Raw genomic sequence first — 20537 nt, 5'->3', positions numbered from 1 at the left:
GAGAAAATTTTTTTCTAGGAATCAACTTTCTAAAAAATAACTTTAAGCAAGTCACCTCCTAAAAATATATTTTTGACATATTGATTGATCATAAAAAAAAATAATTTATCCAAAAATAGTTTATATTTGATTGAACATCTACTTTCTTGAAAAAATTATATAAAATAATTATTATATCCTTAATAAATATAAGATCATATCTTTTTACTCACAAACTTTATATAAATAATAATATTATATTATATTAATATAAATATAACAAATTATATTATAATATAATATTAAATTATAATAATTTATTATATTAATATAATATAATATATATTACTATTTTAATATAAAATTTATTTATATAGATATAAATATAATATTAAATATTATATTATATTAAAATATTGATGCAAAAATTATATTAATATTAATAAAATATTATATCAATATAAATATCAAAATAATATTAATATATTATAAATATTATAATATATATTATAATAAATATTATAATTTATTAATATAAATATTAATATTATATTATATTAATTTTACAAGGAAAAAAAATAAAGATCTTGACATATTTTACTTTTCACTATTTCTTCTTTACCATTCATTAATATGTTATAAAATTTTAATTATAGATCTTAAAATAATATTTTTTTAAAAAAATCATCACTTTTTATCTCACGAGAAGTCACAAAATTCATTCCTTCCATGAATTTTCACTATAAATTTTCACTTTTTATGAAACATAAGCGGTATCTTTTCCATAGAAAAAATTTTTTCATCTTTTTTTTCTTTCTTAAAACTCCAATTAAATAAAAAAAATCTTTTTTTACTTCTCAAAAATTACCACTCCCTCCACTTCCTGCAAACCGCACGAAACAAGTCCTAAATAAAGCATCCACAGAATTTATCCCTTTTATCTAGGTTGATCCCACCACTTATTTACTTGTGTTTAGTCCTATACGTGGTTTGTTTAAAATATATCAACTATTTTTTTTTGCAGTCATGAGTTTTAAACCTGTACGTTAGAAGTATTCCTTTTTTTTTTTTTTGTAACAAAAAATAAATGTATTCATTTTTATCATAACAAAGAAGTTTTATTTCAAAAAAAAATGATTAATTTAGCAAACCTCAAGTTTTACTCTGACAAAGAGTCATTTTCTCGTTTGATTACCAACTTTCATATTTTTAACTAAAAAAAATTTCCCGATACAGACCCAATCGAGCCGCAACCCAGCCTTTTAATCTGCCTGACCTGATCTAACCTCATTAGCTAATGAGACGCATCTAAGTCCCAAAATCATGCGAGATCCTCGTCAAGCATGACTTGGTCCCAACCCTCAACCCTATAACAAACTTAGCAATAATATTCTGAGATACCTGGAAATTTTTCGTACCCTGGATGTTATTCCACCTTAAATTTTCCAAGCTTAGAGCAGCCGAAACAGACCAATCCATTTGGAAGGATGCATAAGCACAGTTTCAATCATCTTTCTACACTGACAGAGGCATAGCATGAAACTTGTATATGCGGAGCAATACATAAAAGTCAAAAAGGGGCCAAGAAGAAAGTGAGGGATCCTGATGGAGCTCCTGTCCGGATTCAGATAATTATGTCTACCCTTTGTTACAGGGTTGAACATAAATGACAAATGCGAGTGATAAGAAAGAGGATTTTAATGGCAACAACAAGCTTACCATCGACTGCAGTAAAAGAACTCCATAAAATTGTTTCCTTAATGTTGATTGAAAATTTAGGAAAGCCTCGGTGCCAATGACAACACTTGAGCTCGCATCCACTGTTTGCAAAGGGAGCAATTCACCCTACCATCTAATGCTTCATATGATGATTTGATGACAAATAATCACGAACAAAATCAACAATATGTAAGATGGTACAGCAAAGCTTGGAATAAACTCGAAAGAGTAATTCAACTTTCTGGAGCCTTCATAGTGAACATGCAGTTTGTATTTTTAGAAAATAATGATCCAATTAGAAACTCATCATAAAAGATGCCTGCACTCGTTCCAAGTCTATGGATGTCAGCTGTATTTGATTTTTCTGATCAAGCATGATCACCTTAAATTTCAGTAAACACATTAGGCCATCAGCAACAACGACTATTACCAGAATTTGAATGAATCAGCTCCTGAAAAGAACTGGTTAAAACAATCACCAGCCAAGATTTTCTGAAAAGATTATCAACAGGGAATTCTGGCAGCTTTCTTGACACAGGTTACTGCTCTGTCAGTAATAGTAGAGAGATGCCAAGCAAATTAAGACATCTGTTAGAAGAAGGCTCAACGCATCAAAAACATATTTTGGTGCAAATAATCCCCATACCTGTAAGATAAAAATGAAATATGAGATAAAGATACGTAAGTTGCAATTACAAGTCAAGATACAAAAAACAGCACCAGAAAAATGAGGTTGCAAGGAGGCAAGCTTGACTTAATCTGGAAATTATCTGATTAGATCTGATCTGAACTAAACATTAATAACCATTGAGTTCTCTCCACTTGAAGGTGAGACCAACTAAAAGGAACACTGGTCACTAGAATTGCAGGTATAAATGATGAGTTCCCACCATTTTATTCTTCGTCAGTCCAAGCCAAACAAGTACTAATTCTTAGAAGTTGCATTTCAACCTGTGTCAATCAGCTGATCTTTTGTTGCTAGTAGTGTTGCTAACCTCACAATGTACCAATTAATCTTTTTCCAGAAATCTTTGAAATTGTCTGAACTTCCCATGTTGCTCTATGAAAGTTTCAACCATGAAATTGGAGTGCCAAAGCACATCTATCAAATTATGGATCCTATAATCTTGCTTTAGTGATCCATAAAATCTAGTAATGAAGAGAAAGATGGGAATTTGGAAAAATTATTTACCATCAAATGCCGTCTGTGAATTGTAACACATATAATCGCAAACATAGTTGTCACTGATGTTATCAGCCCATAAATCAAGAATACCTGAAAATGACGGAAAAAAAAAAAAAACATGTAAACAAAACATAATATCAACTCATATAATTTACAAGAATGAGAAATTGCTGGAGAATTATTTTACTACTTCTAGTGTAATTTCAAATTGGACTGAAAATGGATCAATGCCATTTATTAAACGAAAGCACCTGATCATCCATTATGATTGAGGCGGAAAGATACAAAATTCTTTCAACTGTTAAGATCTTCCAATTGATAGGAGATGAAAGACGAGCAAGAAATAATGTGAAGAAATCTAACTAATTGTACTCTACAAAGCATGGCTCAGAACTCAAGCAGATATATGGTCATAACAGAAGCTCATTAGTGTATGCCATCGATTGATAAATTAGAATATCGGTGCATTCATTAACAGCCTATGGTGACACTTCTGACAGCCAATCATCCAAATGCTCTCTCTCTGTCTCCCTCCCCCCCCCCCCCCCCTCCCTCCCCACCAAACCATTAAAATGTTAAGAAAGAGTAGGCATTTGTTTACATATATACGATGACAAGAATGTTTATCAAAGTAATGAGACTAAGGAGAGGTGAAATAGACCCAAAAAAAAAAATCTTTTGAGGGAAGGACAATTAAAAAATATTCAACATTGATAGGTCATTACCTGAGTTAATTTAACAAAAACGATACCCTTTGCCTTGTTTTCCTCAGAGTTCTGGGAATGGAGCGTGACAAGAAATGGAAGGCTAAGAATGGGAACAATGTGAGAAACACCGAACGTATCAATTGCTAGTAGAATACCTTGGCGAATGATATTGAAATGATCAAACCTGAATAACAAGACAGTACTGAAACTCATTATTGAAGTCAATGGACAACTTTAGCATCCAGACAAAGGTGTACACTTGTTAGATGAAAAAAGAAATCATACACTTAAAAAAGAAAAGGAACAAAACTAACAGTTACTCCTTAGGTGAACAATCTTAGACATCAAACAAAAAATATAGCCAACAGAAGTTAGTTCAGCTGGTTGATCCCCCTCTCCTAAAGGTTTGCCCTAAGGGAAGTCCAGCATTCAAATTCTGATGGTGGCACATTACCACTGTATTGTTCAAGAAAAAAAGTGAGAAAAAAAAAGTTCCTATCTCACCCAATAAATGCTGCGCCATACCGAAGACCATCAAAAGTACACCTGCAAAATTAAAATTCACATTACAAACATGTCATATACATGTAAAAAGAACAGCAATTTCATGCATGCATATAGCACGAAAAGCTATGCATGTAAATAAGAATGAATCAGATACACAAAAATTACATACACGTCCTATAAATGAGCCTACTGTAGTGTTATTGTGAATGAATATCATTTATCATCTAATAGTGATGAAGAACCCTCAGTTAATAAGGAATTTAGGCCCACTTATATTAGGTGCAAATATGGAAATAAGATAATTTTATCTTATTTAGAAACTAGAAATTTTTATTTTATTTAGATTTTAGAATTTTATTTTTATGCAGACTCTTATTAGGATTTTAAGGTGTTTGCATAAATTCATTCCTATGTTAATTGAAAACACTGATTGCATTATTAAGAATACAAGGAATACTGAGTGGCCCTCTCCCTCTGCCTTCTCCTCTTCCTCCTCTTCTCTCTCTCTCTCTCTCTCTCTCTCTCTCTCCATCTATCTCTTTCTTCTTCTATCCTTTGTTAATTGGTATCAAAGCTAACTTCCATCTACCCTCAGTATGGTAGCCGCTTTGCTACACCATCACCGCAAACCTAACAACTGAATGCACCACCCTCCCTAGATTTGCCGTCACCACCACCACTATCCATGCCCCACCACACCAACACCAAGAAAAAATGTTTAAAAAAAAAAAAACACAAAATAATCCCTTGTTTTCTTATCACCACCATCCTCATCCTATTCTTCTCCGCCACCGACTCACCTCACCCACAGCACCTTCACGAGCTCATCCACAATGGATCTCCGAAAAGTCTATTAAACACCTCCAAGGGCCACCAAGAGGTCACGCCCCCTTCCCCATTACCATCTAGTGCCTGATCACCATCCCAACCTTCTGCCTCTTGCCACTCCCCTTGTTCAGTCTCTCGCTGCCTCTCCTCTCTGCCACTCGAGCACCTATTCACTATCGCTGCCCTCCCATCTTCTTCCAGCGCCTCTTGAAACCCCACAAAACCATAGTCAAACCTCCTTGCACCCCCTCTTCCAACACACTCTCTCTCCAACCGTGTTTCCACCGACAACGACACCTCCAACCCTGGAAACTCTCATGGATCATTCTCTCCTCCCTCACCAGATGGCCTCACACGTGGCCTTACACACTAGGGCTTCAGATTTGAGGCCTTGCAAGGAAGGAAGCCCCGTGGATCCAAATCTAATCCAGATCCAACCCGTTTGGCTTTTATCCAATCCAGCTAGCACTGCCATGTCAGCATTTAGTCACTACTATGCTAGAAATCAATCAGCAATGCCACATCAGCATCCAATCAACATTGTCATGTCAGCATCCCTTGCCACATCAGCGCCATATCACTTGCTAAGTGCAAGCTAGCACATTTGCGCCACGTCAGCATTTGCAAAATTTTCCAAAGACATGTCCCTAACTAATTTCAGCATGCTAATTCCATTTTGGTATCTGATTTTGCAAATTCTACCTCTGCAATGAGTTTCTCTTTGCTAGAAGGTGAAGTAGTGATTTAATTTGCCCTTTCTAAGATAAGATTTTTCCATTGAAAGCTTGATTGATATTTATCCGATTGGATAACTAGTAAGTTGCTTTAGTATCAAGTTTAACCTTATTCATGTTCTTTTAAAAAAACCCTATATTTTTGTTTGTTTGCACCTAACCTTTATTTGCATCTAGCCTTCTTATTTGTTGCATCTAGCTAGTTTCTAGACATCCACCTATCATTTACATTAAAGTTACTAGTCTTGCATATGTGTATCGTAGTACTTTAGGATTCATATTACTTATTGCAATTTTAAGTCTATTTCTATATACTTTCATGGTCCCTGCGGTTGATTGTATCACAGTATGACCAAGAACTATGGACCAAATTACCACAAATGTTATCCCCTCCACTTCTGCAACATAATTTGACCCACAACCCCTTACGAACTCCATAGCCCAGAAATTTAAGCAAGTCAGCAATATGAGCAATTGAGCCAATAGGTAGGTCAAGCCCTAAGAGGTTAGACAGACACCATGTAGCAAATAGGGCAGATGAGTCTATTATGCAACCTGATGGGGCATCTTATTTAGTTGGATCAGTCCAAGGTACCCTGCCTACTCCTGAATCATTAGCAACTACTAATAGGATGAGTTATACCTTAGACTTGCTATTAGAGCCTTGCTTAGAGATCCTCATTATAATGTAGAGTCCAGGTTTGATGAGGGTGAGTTTATAGAGGCACAACAGAACCCTAGACACCAACATTAACAAGACCATGGCAGCCAATCCATAACTATGCAGGAGGAGTTTGTCATAGGCTAGTTGACCACCATGCTAGGCATCCTGATAGAGTCAATAGGCACTTCCCTCCACCCTATAGATATGCTCAGGAAACACTAGATGCATTACCAGGTTGATTAAGGTAGATATGCAATCTTATAATGGTAAATTAGATCCTAACACCTTCCTAGATTGGTTGGATGAACTTAAGGATTCAATTGATATGATATGACTAATAGGGACAGTTCACTTTGCTAAGATGAAGTTAGTAGGAGCTGCTAAGAAATATTAGAAGAGTGTCCAGCAAAACCTCCAACATTTAGATAAGCCACTTATCACCCAGTCATAAATCAAAAGTTAATGGAGAAATACATACTTTCTTACTACAAGAATATGTTCTTTGATCAGCTTCTACACCTTAGGCAAGCCTCAATTGTGTCTAAATATATGTAAAAACTTGATAAGCCTATGCTTAAGACAAGGATAGAGGAAGATCCATTCCACATAATTAGGAGGTTTATCAATGGGCTTGAAGAAAACATAAAGGAGGTAGAGTTATATGCTCCTAATTCTTTGAAGAAGGCCTATCAAAAGGCCATCACCATAGAGAGGTATCTTAAGACTCCTCAGCTAGGTTCTTCAATCATATGAGTCTTGTCAGTCTAGACCTGTCTCCCAATCGAGATTTGCTAAATCTAAAATTGTTTCCCAGTCAGCTTTTAGGAATAATGCTGCTAGGAATAGGAAATCTTAGGCTATTACTTGACGTAGTGGTTATGTAGGTGATCTTCATTCTAGTGGTTCTTCAGTGTAATGTCATCACTATCATAATAGAAATCATATAGCTGCACATTGTCCTCAATGAGCTTTAGCTTTAGAGCAAAAGTCTGATGATCCACAAGAGCCCAAGGACCAAGTAATAGACCCCATAAAATATTCTAGCGATGAGGTAGAGTTTGATGATGGTTAAGAGGTAGATGACCGCTATTGTAATATAGTGAGATGTGTTTTGCCTACTATTGTGGATAATGATGAGTGGAAATGTTTCACACCTTCGGTAGATACAATGAGAGATCTACTACGTTGGTCATAGATGGAGGTCATACCGTGGATGTGGCCTCTAAGACTGATGTAACTAAATTGAACCTTAAAGTAGAGCCACGCCCCAAGCCTTTTAAGATACTCTGGGTTAATAAGACAACCTTGCCTATGACTAAGGGATGTTTAAAGTCCATCAAAATGGGAGACTATGAGGATGAGGTGTATTGTGATGTGATACCTATCTACAGGTAATTTTTTGTTAGGGCGCCCATGGCTTTATGACATAGGTGACCAAACTTGGTAGGGGGAAAACCTATATGTTTAAGTATAAGCGCAAGAACATCATTTTAACCCCTGCCAAACCCTCAAGTAATGAGTCTAGGCTTAAGAATAGACCAACCCCTCAAGTTCCTGTTAGAAAAAGCATCTATATCCTTAAACAATAAATTTAGGCACAAAATTGCAATGAGTGATGTAAATTATAAACTTGCCATTGATGTGCATCATAGGGCTAAGAAGTTAAATGTAGGAGATAGTATCATGGTTCATATTCATCCTAAATCCTTGCAAAAAAAATCCTTCAAGAAATTGTGTGCCGGAGCCATTAACTCATTCCCCATCATTAGAAACCTTGGACATAATGCATATTTACTTGATTTACCTGGTCATATAAATATTTGTCATATTTTCATTGTGGAGGATTTATTACTTTACCCAGGCACCCTTAAGCCTCCAACTTTGCCATCTAGCATTTTTGCAGATACTTCAATTCCTAAGACATTTTCCTCAGCAATGAGATGAGACTGAGACAATTTTGGATGATGACATTGTTACTTCTTTTGATGATGGCTTCCATCATTATCTTGTTCTATGGAAAGGCTGCCCTTCATCTGATGCTTCTTGAATTACAAAAGATGAGTTTCACATCTTGGATTCTAAGCTTCTAAAGTGGTACTTGCAATCAGACTCTCTGGAATTAAGTTCCTTTCAACTAGGAAAGTATGATGAAGGGTCGTCCATTAATAAGGAATCTAGGCGCACCTATGTTAAGCGCAAATATAGAAATTAGAAAATTTTATTTTATTTGAAAAATAGAAAAAAATTGGGATTCTAAAATTTTATTTGGACTCTGGAATTTTATTTTATACAGACTCTTATTCGGGTTTTGAGTTGTCTATATAAATCCATTGCTTGTTAATTAAAAACACATATTGCATGATTAAAAATACAAGGAACATTGTGTTGCCCGCTCCCCCTGCCTTCTTCTCCTACTCTTCTTTCCCCTTTTCTTCTTCTTCTTCTTCTTCTTCTTCTTCTCTCTATCTCTTTCTTCTTCTATACTTGACCCCACCAAACCTGATGGTTGATCACCATCAGTCATACCACATAAGGATATGTTCATAATGCAACATATCTATTCTTGAAAAATTGCCCCTCTATGTTTTCATATGTAGACTCAACTTTTAGCACATGGGCAACAAATCATACTAGTATATGTGCATGCATTCATTTAATTATACATTATGCACATAGGTATCAATCCATGCAGGATAACCAAAGCAATTCCTCATGTTTCATTCGAGCAAATGTTTGGAAATATGAGTATTCTTGACTTTTAACTGATGCATCGTGTGCAATGGTTGCATATCTATTGAATGCATTTAGCGCACTTGTAGAAAACCCATTCCATATGTGTATTAAACAGAAAACAAAGCAATACATGGGGCATGAACTCAAGTGTCAGTCTTCTAAAGATGAACATAACACCATTTTTTACGTTGTTTCATCATTCATGTATACAGATGCAAAGGCACCACAACTTTCACAGTGCATTTGTTGCACAAACAACAACAATGATGTTAGTAATGTCAGTTTCAGGAGAAAAGATGTGTTCTTGTCAACAATCAGCAAGACACCAGTAACTCTGACTATTTGTTCTGTGTATATCTGCATGCATGTGCTTAAACACTGGAAGAGAGAGAGAGAGAGAGAGAGAGAGAGAGAGAGAGAGAGAGCAATTTTCAGGTGTAAATCATATATGACGCACTAAGAAGCTTAACTAATGCTGAAGTAAATAAATTGAATTGACTGAACAACAATAAAAGCTTACAATTGCACAATGTAAGACAGATAGGATTTGATTTCATCAGTAATTATATGATATACTCAAAATGCATCCAAATGGAAGGTACCTTACCAATGACCACTATAAAAAAATAGACAAACTGCTAGGAGGTTCCATTGTGTTACATGAATAGGACTAATGACAAACCCTCCCGAAGTCCCACTTTTGGAGTTTATTTGTTCTTCATTCTTGGACCTTATAATACACCATGCTGTCATATGAAAATGGTCCCAATATGAACATGTTATTTAAAGAATTAAAGTGCTGAAAAGAACTATTATAAGCAATAAACATAAAACTTGCAAACAAGTACCTCCAATTATGCAAATCAAACCAACGAACGGACCTTGCCTTCCCAAAAGAATCAAGATGGCTGGGCTCCATGAAGAAAGCATAGAAATAGTTGAAATAGTCAAACTTGCAATCGAATTTAAATTCCTATCTTTCTGGCCTAAAATCCGAGAAAGCACTGATGATATTAGTAGCCCTAATCCAACAGCATAAACTATTCGGGGTGCCAAGTTCCTCCCAATATCTTGAATCACCATGGACAAAGCAATTAATTTGCTTTCCAACACCCAATGGACTGAGATGAGCATATAGCTAACAATGGTACCCGTTATAAGAAGATATTTCAAGTATCGCCAACAAGATATCCCTAAAGTGCACTTGTATAGCAAGATTGCCAGTAAGGATAACATAATCACTGGTAACATCTCCAACAGCATCATCCAAAGAGGGTGACCCTCATAGATACCAAGTATATTCAAAGATTGAGTATTCAAAGATGTTGAACCAACAGTCTGCTTTGACATCCCAAATTCAATGCCATATCTAATAATGATATTTATAAGGAGAAAGAAAAACTCCTGCAAAGTGACAGTATAAGTCAAACTCAGAAAATCCAGTACATTGTGAAACTCAACATGTCCACAATATACAATTTCAGCAATAACATTATTACAAACTGAATACAGGAAGATATTCGAGTCTTTACTACTACTAATGATACTCACATCTTTTGAAAACTTCCCATTCCTGACTGAACATCGTAAGTTGAGAATACCAGTTGTAGCCAGAAGAAAGTTTGCCACTCTTCCTTCCATTACTAAATTTCATAATGCAAAAAGAAAAAAGAAAATTAGAAACGGAATGAACAAATTAGATTGACAGAAGGCTGTACCTACAGGAGTATGCAAAAGCAATTCAGAACTCACATATGTAACTGTTCGATAGGAAACTGGCTGCACGTATTATGACCAAAAGAAAAGCAGTAAAGAGACTAAAAGGAAAGGCAGAAATGCCTGATACAGCATAATATGACCGACATGCAATATTTGCCCTTCCAATAGCAAAAAGATGTATGGAAAGGGACACTAGCATAAAGCCAATTCCCGTGGCCATCAATATTAAGTCAAACTCAGTCCATGCTGAGCGAGCAAGCTTGGCAACACTCTCTAAGAAATTAGAGTATGCATTGATTTGCAACTGAAGAATTGATGCTGAACTATCTTGAGCTTCATTAGAGATGCCATTTTCAGATAAGCAAGCAGACGTTTTGGTATTTGACCAGCTTGTCTGTGCTTGTGCGTATAATTCTGCTACATGGTGCAAGTCTTCTGAAGGTAATCCAATAACTGATGTTGCAGAATAGAGATCAATGAATCTTTTTACCTGCAAGGTAAAGAGACCATAATAATTATGCAAACAACCATGCAAAAGGATGATATGATAAAGTATGTCAACAAGTTTAGAGATAGCTCAAGCTACATTGGATAATCTTTGTTGAATGAAATCAAGATGATCCTTCAATGAGGATAGAATGCTTGATGTCAGTTTCATGATGTATTGCACATAATTAATTTGGTCCTAGACCTAATGCACATTGCTTGAATATTAATTCATTGATGTACCATAGATGAGCAACTACCACAGACCCAGTGGAGATAGAAATGCATGACACCGCCAGAGAATTAATTTAATATAAAAGGCATCCTTTAAATGAATCCTAATAGCCATAGCAACATCACCAAAACTAATAATATATAGCAATTGAAGAAAATTGTACATTTATGCTGTGCCATTTAAGGGAAAATGTGTAAGTATTTCCATGAGTTAGTTCCATTGACATGAGAAATATAGAATGTGGGCATGTCACAAGAGATCATAACCAGCATATAAACAAGTTACTTGGGCAATTCCAAAAATGGGAGCTTTCTTTTTCCATTTTTGTAATACCAGAATCCCAATCATCCTAGGTTTTTCATTAAAGACTCCAAAAATCAGTTTCAGAAGGTGACAATAAGCATAGCAATAAATAAAAATAAAATAAAGGTCAGGTACACCTTGGTGGCTACTTTTCCACCAACTTATGAGAAATTATCAAGTAATTCTGGCATGTTTTCTATATTTAATGGATCCTTTGATCCTTGCATAGAAATGATAATCTTACAAGAAATTCCTTCAACCAAAATGCCTTGAGAAAACTGTTACATAGCATTCCTCTTAATGTTGCTAGAATTTTGCCTTGTCCACAGCGAGGGCTTTGTTATGTACAGGTGTAGATATTGAAAGATCAAAACACTGTCTCTAGGTGACAATGATGGAGAGACAATGAAGTACATGATATACTTATTTGAACATCCTTCCCAAGCAGGAAATTGATATGCCCTGCACAGTTGACCACATAAAAGGCCACTTGGAGGCTGACTTTCTCACTACTGAAACACATTTTCCTAAGTAGCAAAAAATAAAAGATCAAATAATAAATCTTCCAGCTTAGTTTTATCAGCTCGCTTGTATAGAAGCATATTTTCATAGAATTATATAGCCCTGTTCCTCCCATAGACACAGAGAATGATGCTACCCTAGTATAAAAAGTGGATATAAACATTACCTGCCAGCAATTTAAGCAGAGAGTGTTGGCATAATTTTGCATCCAAGCTTCCAAATTTGACCGAGATTTGCAATTATTAGTACCCATCTTTTGCCCATCCCATGTCGGAGCACTTAAAGCATATAATTCAGGATTTACACGCCCGATGCTAGAAACAGAATAACATAAATGTTTTCAATAAGACAGAAAATTCATATGTTTACTACAAAAAATTTGGAGTGGGTGAAAAAAAATATCCAACATATACAACATAATTTGTGAAGACATGTCGAGAAGTTGGTTGTGCATATGTGAGTGAATGCATGTGTCTATGTTTGTCTATTTGGAAGGATTTACATGCTCATAACACAAACAGGGAGGTTGAGAGAAATTCTCCATTTTTTATAAGAAATCCTCTGCTCCTCATTTTACTGACTCTTATTTGTGGTTTGGAGGATATTCTGTGCAAATAAATTTGTAGGCATTTGGTGAAGATGAAAACATATACATCATTCAACTACATTAAAAATCAGAAACATTGAAGTTTCATGCTCCTAAAGATTCCTACTTGATGACTTAGTATATAAGTACATACATGGTATGAATCTTTCCAGGGTGAGCTATTATGGTCCAGATAAAGAAGACTATGAGTAGTATGCCAATTTATATTTAGTATCAGTCCACATAGGGAAAATACATATTGCATCCAGCAGATATAACTTATGTGAAAGTCATGTATTTATGTTGCAAATTCTAACAGCAGTAGAGGTCCAGTTGTTGAAAAGTTGGAAGGAAATGCCAATATACATTATTGGTCGGCTACTTTATAGGTGTAACTATTATTAAATATGTAGGTGCAGTAAGTACCAGTCTATACCATACACTGTGGATTGCACCAAACAAGTAGGAGCACGATATAATTTTTAAGTACCTATATATTATGTGTATTCATCTGCACCAGTGTCCACTGACACAAACCAACAGGGACCAACAATTACCCCTTTTCATGTTTTTACCCCTTTTCATGTTTTGCTATAAGCTTTGGTACATAACCAGCACGGCATGGCATAATATGGCATGCTACCCACCCATGTCAGTTAATGCCCGCAGTGGTGAGGATCAGTGCACATCATTTCAGTCTTTGTATTTGTAAGTCAGGTAACAGATTGCTCATTGTCAACAAAAGAGGAAATCAACAAAATAGATAGGTCAATGGCACCAAGAAAATGCAATTGCATATTTGGTAGGTAAAGACTCGTTATATTGTAAACAGTTCCCACAAGCACAAACATGAGCATGAGAAATAAGAAAAATTCCCAAAGCCTAGGAAATAACCGTTCAAATAAGAGCACCTTACTGGAGGTAAGACTATCTGATATTTAACAAAATACTATATATCTATAGATAAATTTCCAGGTAAACAAAAATTTTGAATATAGTATTATAGCTATGGCATAAATTGTCATTGTTATTATGTACCTTCCAAAAGGAATAGGAATACCAAGAAGTGCTGCCACAGTTGCTGCAAAATCAAGCTGCAACAAAGAAAAGACAACAAAAAAATAAGTCTTGAACTAAAATGAGTTGAAGACTATTGATGGTCTTGATAAATCAACAATCTAGAGAACATAATTGCATCTGACCTGTTGGATGGTGCTAATGCATATCTTTTCTCCATCCTAAGAATTCGAAACATTACAAAACAAAAACATATAAGTAATTTATGCCAAAGCCTACTGATGCTGGCATCATAATATTTTTCTCAGATATAATAAAAAGAGGAAAAAAAATTGAGCAGCAAGTGAAATAAGAATTAAATAAAGTGCAGAAGAGTCAATATCACTTCAATTATTAAAGGTTGTTCTGTTTCACTATTTAAGTGATTGCTTCAATTAGTTCAGTGAACACACATCTGTTGTTTGACAAGGTCCAAAGTTTGTGGGTGCAGGAAAACATCAGATGTCGGAGAATTCAAAGATGATATGATAGTGATACGAACAATACAGGGCCAGTTGGGTAACAAAATTTACAACAGTGAAATAGGCTATATATCTCATTAGCTGATAATTTCCTTGGAAGCATTTAGGTGGACATTTAAAATGCCACCCATGTTGGAAGAACAAATCAATCCTCTAGCAAAATTGAAAATCATTTGTAGCTCTTCATTTTTTCCTCCACTTTTCATGGGAGTTTATAGAAGCAACATGCACTTTTATTAAGAAAATGCAAATGTTTCTATTTTACTACTCTAAACAGTATGGCTATATCGTTTTAATCTTCAAAAAAATTAATTGGTATAGGCAATGCCCATTGAGATTTTAATAATATTTTAAAACTATATAAAGACCATGTGAAAAGATAGGTTATGATATAGAAAACTATCTTTTAGCAATTCAGAGTCACGAGAATTGCTGAGTAGGCATGTGTTATCCGCATATCTACAAGTCTGCAATTATGTATTTATCTATCTATATTTTGCATTAGTTTCTGTCTCATGCCATAGTGCAATATTATTTGTTCTACACATCAAGGGGCACGGGCAGAAATCAGCATAACCAAATGATCTGAAAATGGAATATGAGTTCAAACAGGCATTGCTTAAGAATTTGGTCTGAAGATTCCATTTACAACAAGGTATGGCATCTGAATATAAAACAGTTCCATCAGTTACATGAATAAGCTTCACAGAGGTCATAAAAATACCAAATCAAGTTTGCAAGAATTCATATCAAGAATGGACAAGCTGGAAGCTGGAGGGCTTCTAAAACTCATTGCAAATAGCGATGTTTCAACCTGCACAGAATATGGTATAATTAGCAAGAAGGTGAATTTGAGCATGTATTAACATTTGCTTTAAAGAAAAAAAAAAGAAAGAAAAGAAAAGATGGATAAACCTCCTCCGGAGTGCCTCCACCATGATCGCCATTTAAGGTTTGGCCATGATCCCCCATCACAAGAAGAAAACTGTTCTCATGAGGACGACTAGGTCCAGACTGGCTCTTAAGCACATCAACAACTTTCTGGAAAATGGCAGTTAATTATTCAGGAAGGAAAGACTGAAGGATTATGAAGTGCATAAGGATAGTCACACACTAGAATAACTTCCGTAATCTAACAAGGCAGTACATTTCAAGAAACTCTATTCTTCCCTAGCAGCAACATAATGAGCTTCTAAGTAAACGCAAAGAAGCTAGGCAAGAGTGTTTTTACAGAAATTAATATTTAAATAGTTGAATTTCAAGAAAATTTACCTCCAAGATACTATTATATTGCTCCAACTTTTGTATCATTGGAGTAGAATCAACACCAAATATATGCCCTGCATGATCCTAACACCAGTTGGAGTCACAAGAATTGCTACATTACTCAAAATATAAACAAAGAAGATGGTATGAAAAGTAAGTGACAGAGAATCATTTAATTACTGAGTGCAGTAAGGTGTAATATTTATGAACTATAAATGAGTGCAATATCTTGAAAAAAGAATGACTTCTTATGGTTCTGGATAAGCATAAAATAAAAAAATTAGAAATCTTGCCAGGATGCATGTTATTTTATTTTAGAAGCGTTGAACTATGTTATCAAGAGAACTTCAGGAGATTTTTTTTTTTTTAAGTCTTGGAAATTGGGATAGCAGATGACCCTACTCCCTCTTTTTTCCAGCAATTCAGAATTTCATTCTGCCAAAGCTAGTGTCAAAATTTTGTGTTCTTGATATTTGCAACCCCCTCTTCCATCCATGCTTGGAGGCAGAAAGGGGACTTGCAGTCCAAGGAAACATGGGATTTCAATTGGATGAACACACAAGATGAAAACCTAGAATCTATATGCACAGAGTTAGTAGCTTCTGTGGCCAAGAAACAATTTTCTCATTATAAAACATGCAAACGAACCAGCAAATAAAGTTTTAGACAACAAAAGGCTACATTATGATCCATGCATTAAGTGTCATTACTTGCTCTTATTTCAGAAACCTACCAGCATACAACTTAATAGCATGCAAGAAAGAGGCTACAAACTCATTGAACTCATTCGAGTATACCACAGTGCAAAAACTAGAAGTGTGTGTATGTAATATGTGTAATACAAGCATAGCTGGCATGCTTATACAAATATGAGAAGTATTGTGTACTTGGACAAAGAACTATCTTGAAAACAGATACCCAGACTTACCACTCCAAGAAAATGTGCAATAAGAACATCCCAGTCATCTTTATACAGTGATGGCAGCAAATGTTCCATGACACCATTATCTACCTGCAGCATGCAATTCACACATATCATATGCAGAAAAGATAAAATCACCAGTAAATATAAATAAGAAAATAAACATACATGCATGCATGTTAAATTCTTTTTTTTTTTTTCAAAAAGATAATAATTTAAAACAATAGAGAAGCTATATTTAAAGAAAACATACTGTATCAAGATCTTTAACATCAAAAGAAGGGTAAGGATATGACTTGTTAAAATGATCAGGAAATAATTGCAACCACGTATCATCTCCCATCATCAGCACTCTCTTTCCATTTTTATTCAACTGTTTTGACATAAACAACATAAAGAGAAGGCATCGATAAGATTGAAAGAAATAATGGATGAGCAAGAAAATCAACTCAATATTGAACATTAAATTATATATTTATATTGCCTTGATTCCATTCTCTGCAATCCAAACATATGAACCGCAAAAACATATTATTAGAACAAACCTGATATATCAAATTATCTTCAACAATTGCTGGAGCTCCAAAACTATTACCAACATCAATAAATGTAGGAAGTCCACCAGTTGTTAGACCCTAGAGAATTTCAACAGAACTGAGGTTATTTATAGGCATTAGTTGATTACATGTTAAGCGAACACTTGAACACATGTAATGGTTCTCCAAGTCAAGAAACTCAGAAACATGAAAGAAGAACATGTTGAATCATGCATACGTAAAAATATAATGTACATTGTTTTTAAAATCTTCAAATGATCATCATCTACAATGAAAAAGAAGGCATTCAGCATCCACGAGATTACTAACCAAGATGATGATCCTTTAAGATTTATCTAGTGGGGAGGAAGGAAAAAAGAAAGAGAGCTAGATTATTCGTGAATAAAATGACGATAGTGATATGATTTACCAGACATATAATGTTTGAAATCAAATCAATTTAAAAAAAAAAAAAAATCATCATAAAACAAATCTTAGAGGGAATAAGGTTGACCTTCAGCCGCTGCAGGCTAGTTGTTGGCGGGTCTGCGATGGCCTTAAAAATCCTAGCAGATGATCCTTCTCCAGAGGCGAGCTTCTGCAGCACCCGTAACTTGTCCATCCACGGCTTTGCATCTGGAACAAAAGCCCTGCATCATCTCCGATCCTATACAAATGTTCTACTAGTAATCAACCTATCACCTAATTTTATTAACGATGCATGATGCTGCTGAGTTTTGGACTCTCCGATCAGAAAAAAGTTTTTTTTTTTTAAAAAAGAGAAAAAATAAATGGAGTAGATGGAGAGGATGCTGACCTGCGAAGAATGAACTAGGTGCAAGAAAATCAAACCTGCAACACGATGACCAATTTCTCTGAGAACTTGGAGAAAAGCCCCCACGAAAATAAACACGAAAAGGAAAAAAAAAATGAAAGCGATGCCTTAGTCCATTAATTTGGGGTTTGGGATTTGAATCCAATACAGGGTCCAACTTTTGTTAGAAAACGGAGCATAACTCCCCAAAAATTCTCATCGCATCCATCTTCTAGGTCTTCTCGGAGGAAAAAAAAAGGCCCAGAAAAATAAACAAGAAATCAAGCAAAGGAGCCGCTTTTTCCTACAAAATTGGATTTGGAGTCAAAATCCAACCCGAGTCCAAGTAATTTTTGGAATGAACTTCACATCAATTCTCACTCCATCAGTCTCCAGTTTATTCCAAGCCTTTATCAGTCGGAAGTCTCAATCCACCACGCGGAATCTAAGAAAGGGCTAGGGCAACCTCTTTTTTTTGGAGACGAAAGGAGGGAGGGAGGGAGGGAAGGAAGGGGCGGGGTCACCTGAGGGCGTCGAGGATGATGATGACGAGGCGATCGACGGCGGGCTTCGTCCAGCAGCGGCCGTCGTCGTGGGAGGAGGAGTTGTGAACGGGAGAGCAAGGGGAGTGGGAGAGGTCGGAGCAGCGGCTGTAGGCGGAGAGCTCGGTGCGGGTGAGAAGGAAGCCGCGGGTGAAGAGATAGATGGCCAGGGAGTGGAGGAGGAGGATGAGGAAGAAGGGCCGAATCAGAGCCCACTTCGATCCCATGGGAGCCATCGACGCAAACACACAAACAGAGAGACGAAGAAGGGAGACACCGAATCGCGAGGGCGATCGGATCGCTCGATCGTCTGCGTTGGCTTCTTCCCTTCGAAGCGGGAACAAAGGGTTCATCTCCTGCACGTGTCGCTCACGTGAGAAATACAGAAGAGGGGGGTAAACTTTGAGGCATTCATGTACGCAGATCCCTTGCAGGCTGATCGCAAGAAATCTTTTGCAACACACTTACCAGCTTTATAATTATAGTTTGCATCTGATGAAGCAAAGAGGCTTGTTACAAATAGAAAGGAATCTTGAATTATTTTTGTGGCAATCAAAATCCATCATGTAACTCAATTGATCCTATTGCCAAAAAAATAAAAAAATCAATTTTAGATTATAAGAGTTGTGTCCTTTGTAAGATGTGGCTTGATTCTATCTATCGTGACAACATTATACATGTATCAAATATATGATATCTTGAATATTAATAGTCTTAACATATATTAAATTTATATTATATTATAATTTTATTATATTAATCATGTTGAAACTTATAAACTTTTTAATTTTTTTATTTTTTATCTTGAACTTCAATTTTATACAATCAGACCATTAAACTTTCAATATTTTATAATTGATATCCTAACTTAACTTCTATTAGATAGTCTTGATGGAGATAGTCACATGATATCATTGAATATCAAAAGTTAATGATGTATATAAGATTTTCTTTCTCATTTTCGTGACTCTTTGGCTAGGATTTTTACTTTCTAATCCCATCCAAATTCTATCCTTCCTTTCCAATTAACAATTAGAAACTGGCAACAACTGCAAGGGTGAGGGGTGGTTTTTTCCTTGAGCAATGAGTGACAATAATCAACGGGCTTTCTCTCTAGTTTAGTAATAAAAGTAATATCATTAGCTATATTAGATTTTTCTATTATGCTTTAATCTTATATCCCTTAGGTTTTCCCCCTATCTTTTCATCCCGCATCTTTCACATTATTGAAAAACAAAGAAAATATTAGCTTATTTTGAAACTTTGCTAGTAATTATGATTTGTGAGTAATATCAATGATTAGGAGCAGTTTTGTTATTGTCATGTCTATATGGTTCCAAATCTTTATTATTTAATTGAACATGGTCCAAAATGTTTATCTTCTTTTTAGTCAAATCTATGCACCCGTTTCAAATGGGATTAAATAATTATATTTGTTACAATTTGTTTAATATAACCCAATCTATTTAGTATAATCTATTTTTTCAAATGGGATTAAATAATCAATGTTTCATATACCATGCATAATGGACAATGCCACCATAGTGGTGCATTATAGTAGCAAATTTGTCAACATGGGTGAACATGTTGATTATGTTGGAGGAGGTACAGCCTTTTATGACATCTATGACATATGAAGCATATGCTATGATAGGTTGCAAGATATGGTGAAGAAGCGGTGTGAGGATAAAGTTACGAGTATATTTTATAGGGTGTCTATTCTAAATCATGATAAAAGAATGAGGATTGTATATGAAGATATTCGACTTAAAGAGATGATAAAGATTGATCAGATACAAGGAATATTATTTATATTTATGTGAAATATGAAGAGGTGGCACTCAATGAAGTAGTCAAAAAGAGAGGTGAAAGAGTTTAGGTTAAGGAAAAAAGAATGAAAAATTAGGGCAACTAAAGGGTGGAAAGAAGCAAACTTAGGAATTTATGAGAAGCAAAGAAAAAGAAAAAGTAGCAGAGAGATCAAGAGCTTGAATGCTTCCCAATGAAATCC

General features: G+C 35.3%; 1 protein-coding gene across 4 annotated transcripts; it reads right to left on the bottom strand.

Annotated features, from left to right (window-relative positions):
• Positions 1–1674: 1674 nt before the first annotated feature.
• Positions 1675–18859, bottom strand: LOC105059739 (uncharacterized). Of its 4 annotated transcripts, none has more exons than XM_010943154.4 (20): positions 18509–18856; positions 17988–18022; positions 17685–17806; positions 17180–17269; positions 16888–17007; positions 16641–16724; positions 15719–15796; positions 15362–15487; positions 15171–15260; positions 14111–14146; positions 13947–14002; positions 12489–12636; positions 10810–11266; positions 10609–10700; positions 9906–10461; positions 9665–9803; positions 4096–4137; positions 3610–3775; positions 2891–2974; positions 1675–2344 (listed from the first exon to the last, which is right to left on the bottom strand). In XM_010943154.4, exons 1-20 carry the CDS (start codon positions 18760–18762, stop codon positions 2249–2251), a joined length of 2871 nt encoding a protein of 956 aa, XP_010941456.3. In that variant the 5' UTR covers positions 18763–18856; the 3' UTR covers positions 1675–2248. The 4 variants fall into 4 exon arrangements, 3 of the variants coding, with proteins under 3 accessions (XP_010941456.3, XP_073100527.1, XP_073100526.1); XM_073244425.1 differs by lacking the exon at positions 1675–2344 and having other exon boundaries at positions 2888–2974; positions 3610–3660; positions 3747–3775; positions 18509–18859; XM_073244426.1 differs by lacking the exon at positions 17988–18022.
• Positions 18860–20537: the final 1678 nt, after the last annotated feature.

Source organism: Elaeis guineensis, chromosome 10 (assembly GCF_000442705.2).
Source record: "Elaeis guineensis isolate ETL-2024a chromosome 10, EG11, whole genome shotgun sequence".
Classification (NCBI taxonomy): Eukaryota; Viridiplantae; Streptophyta; class Magnoliopsida; order Arecales; family Arecaceae; genus Elaeis; species Elaeis guineensis.
Note: the sequence above shows the minus strand (reverse complement) of the source record. Positions and strands in the feature narration are given on the sequence as shown.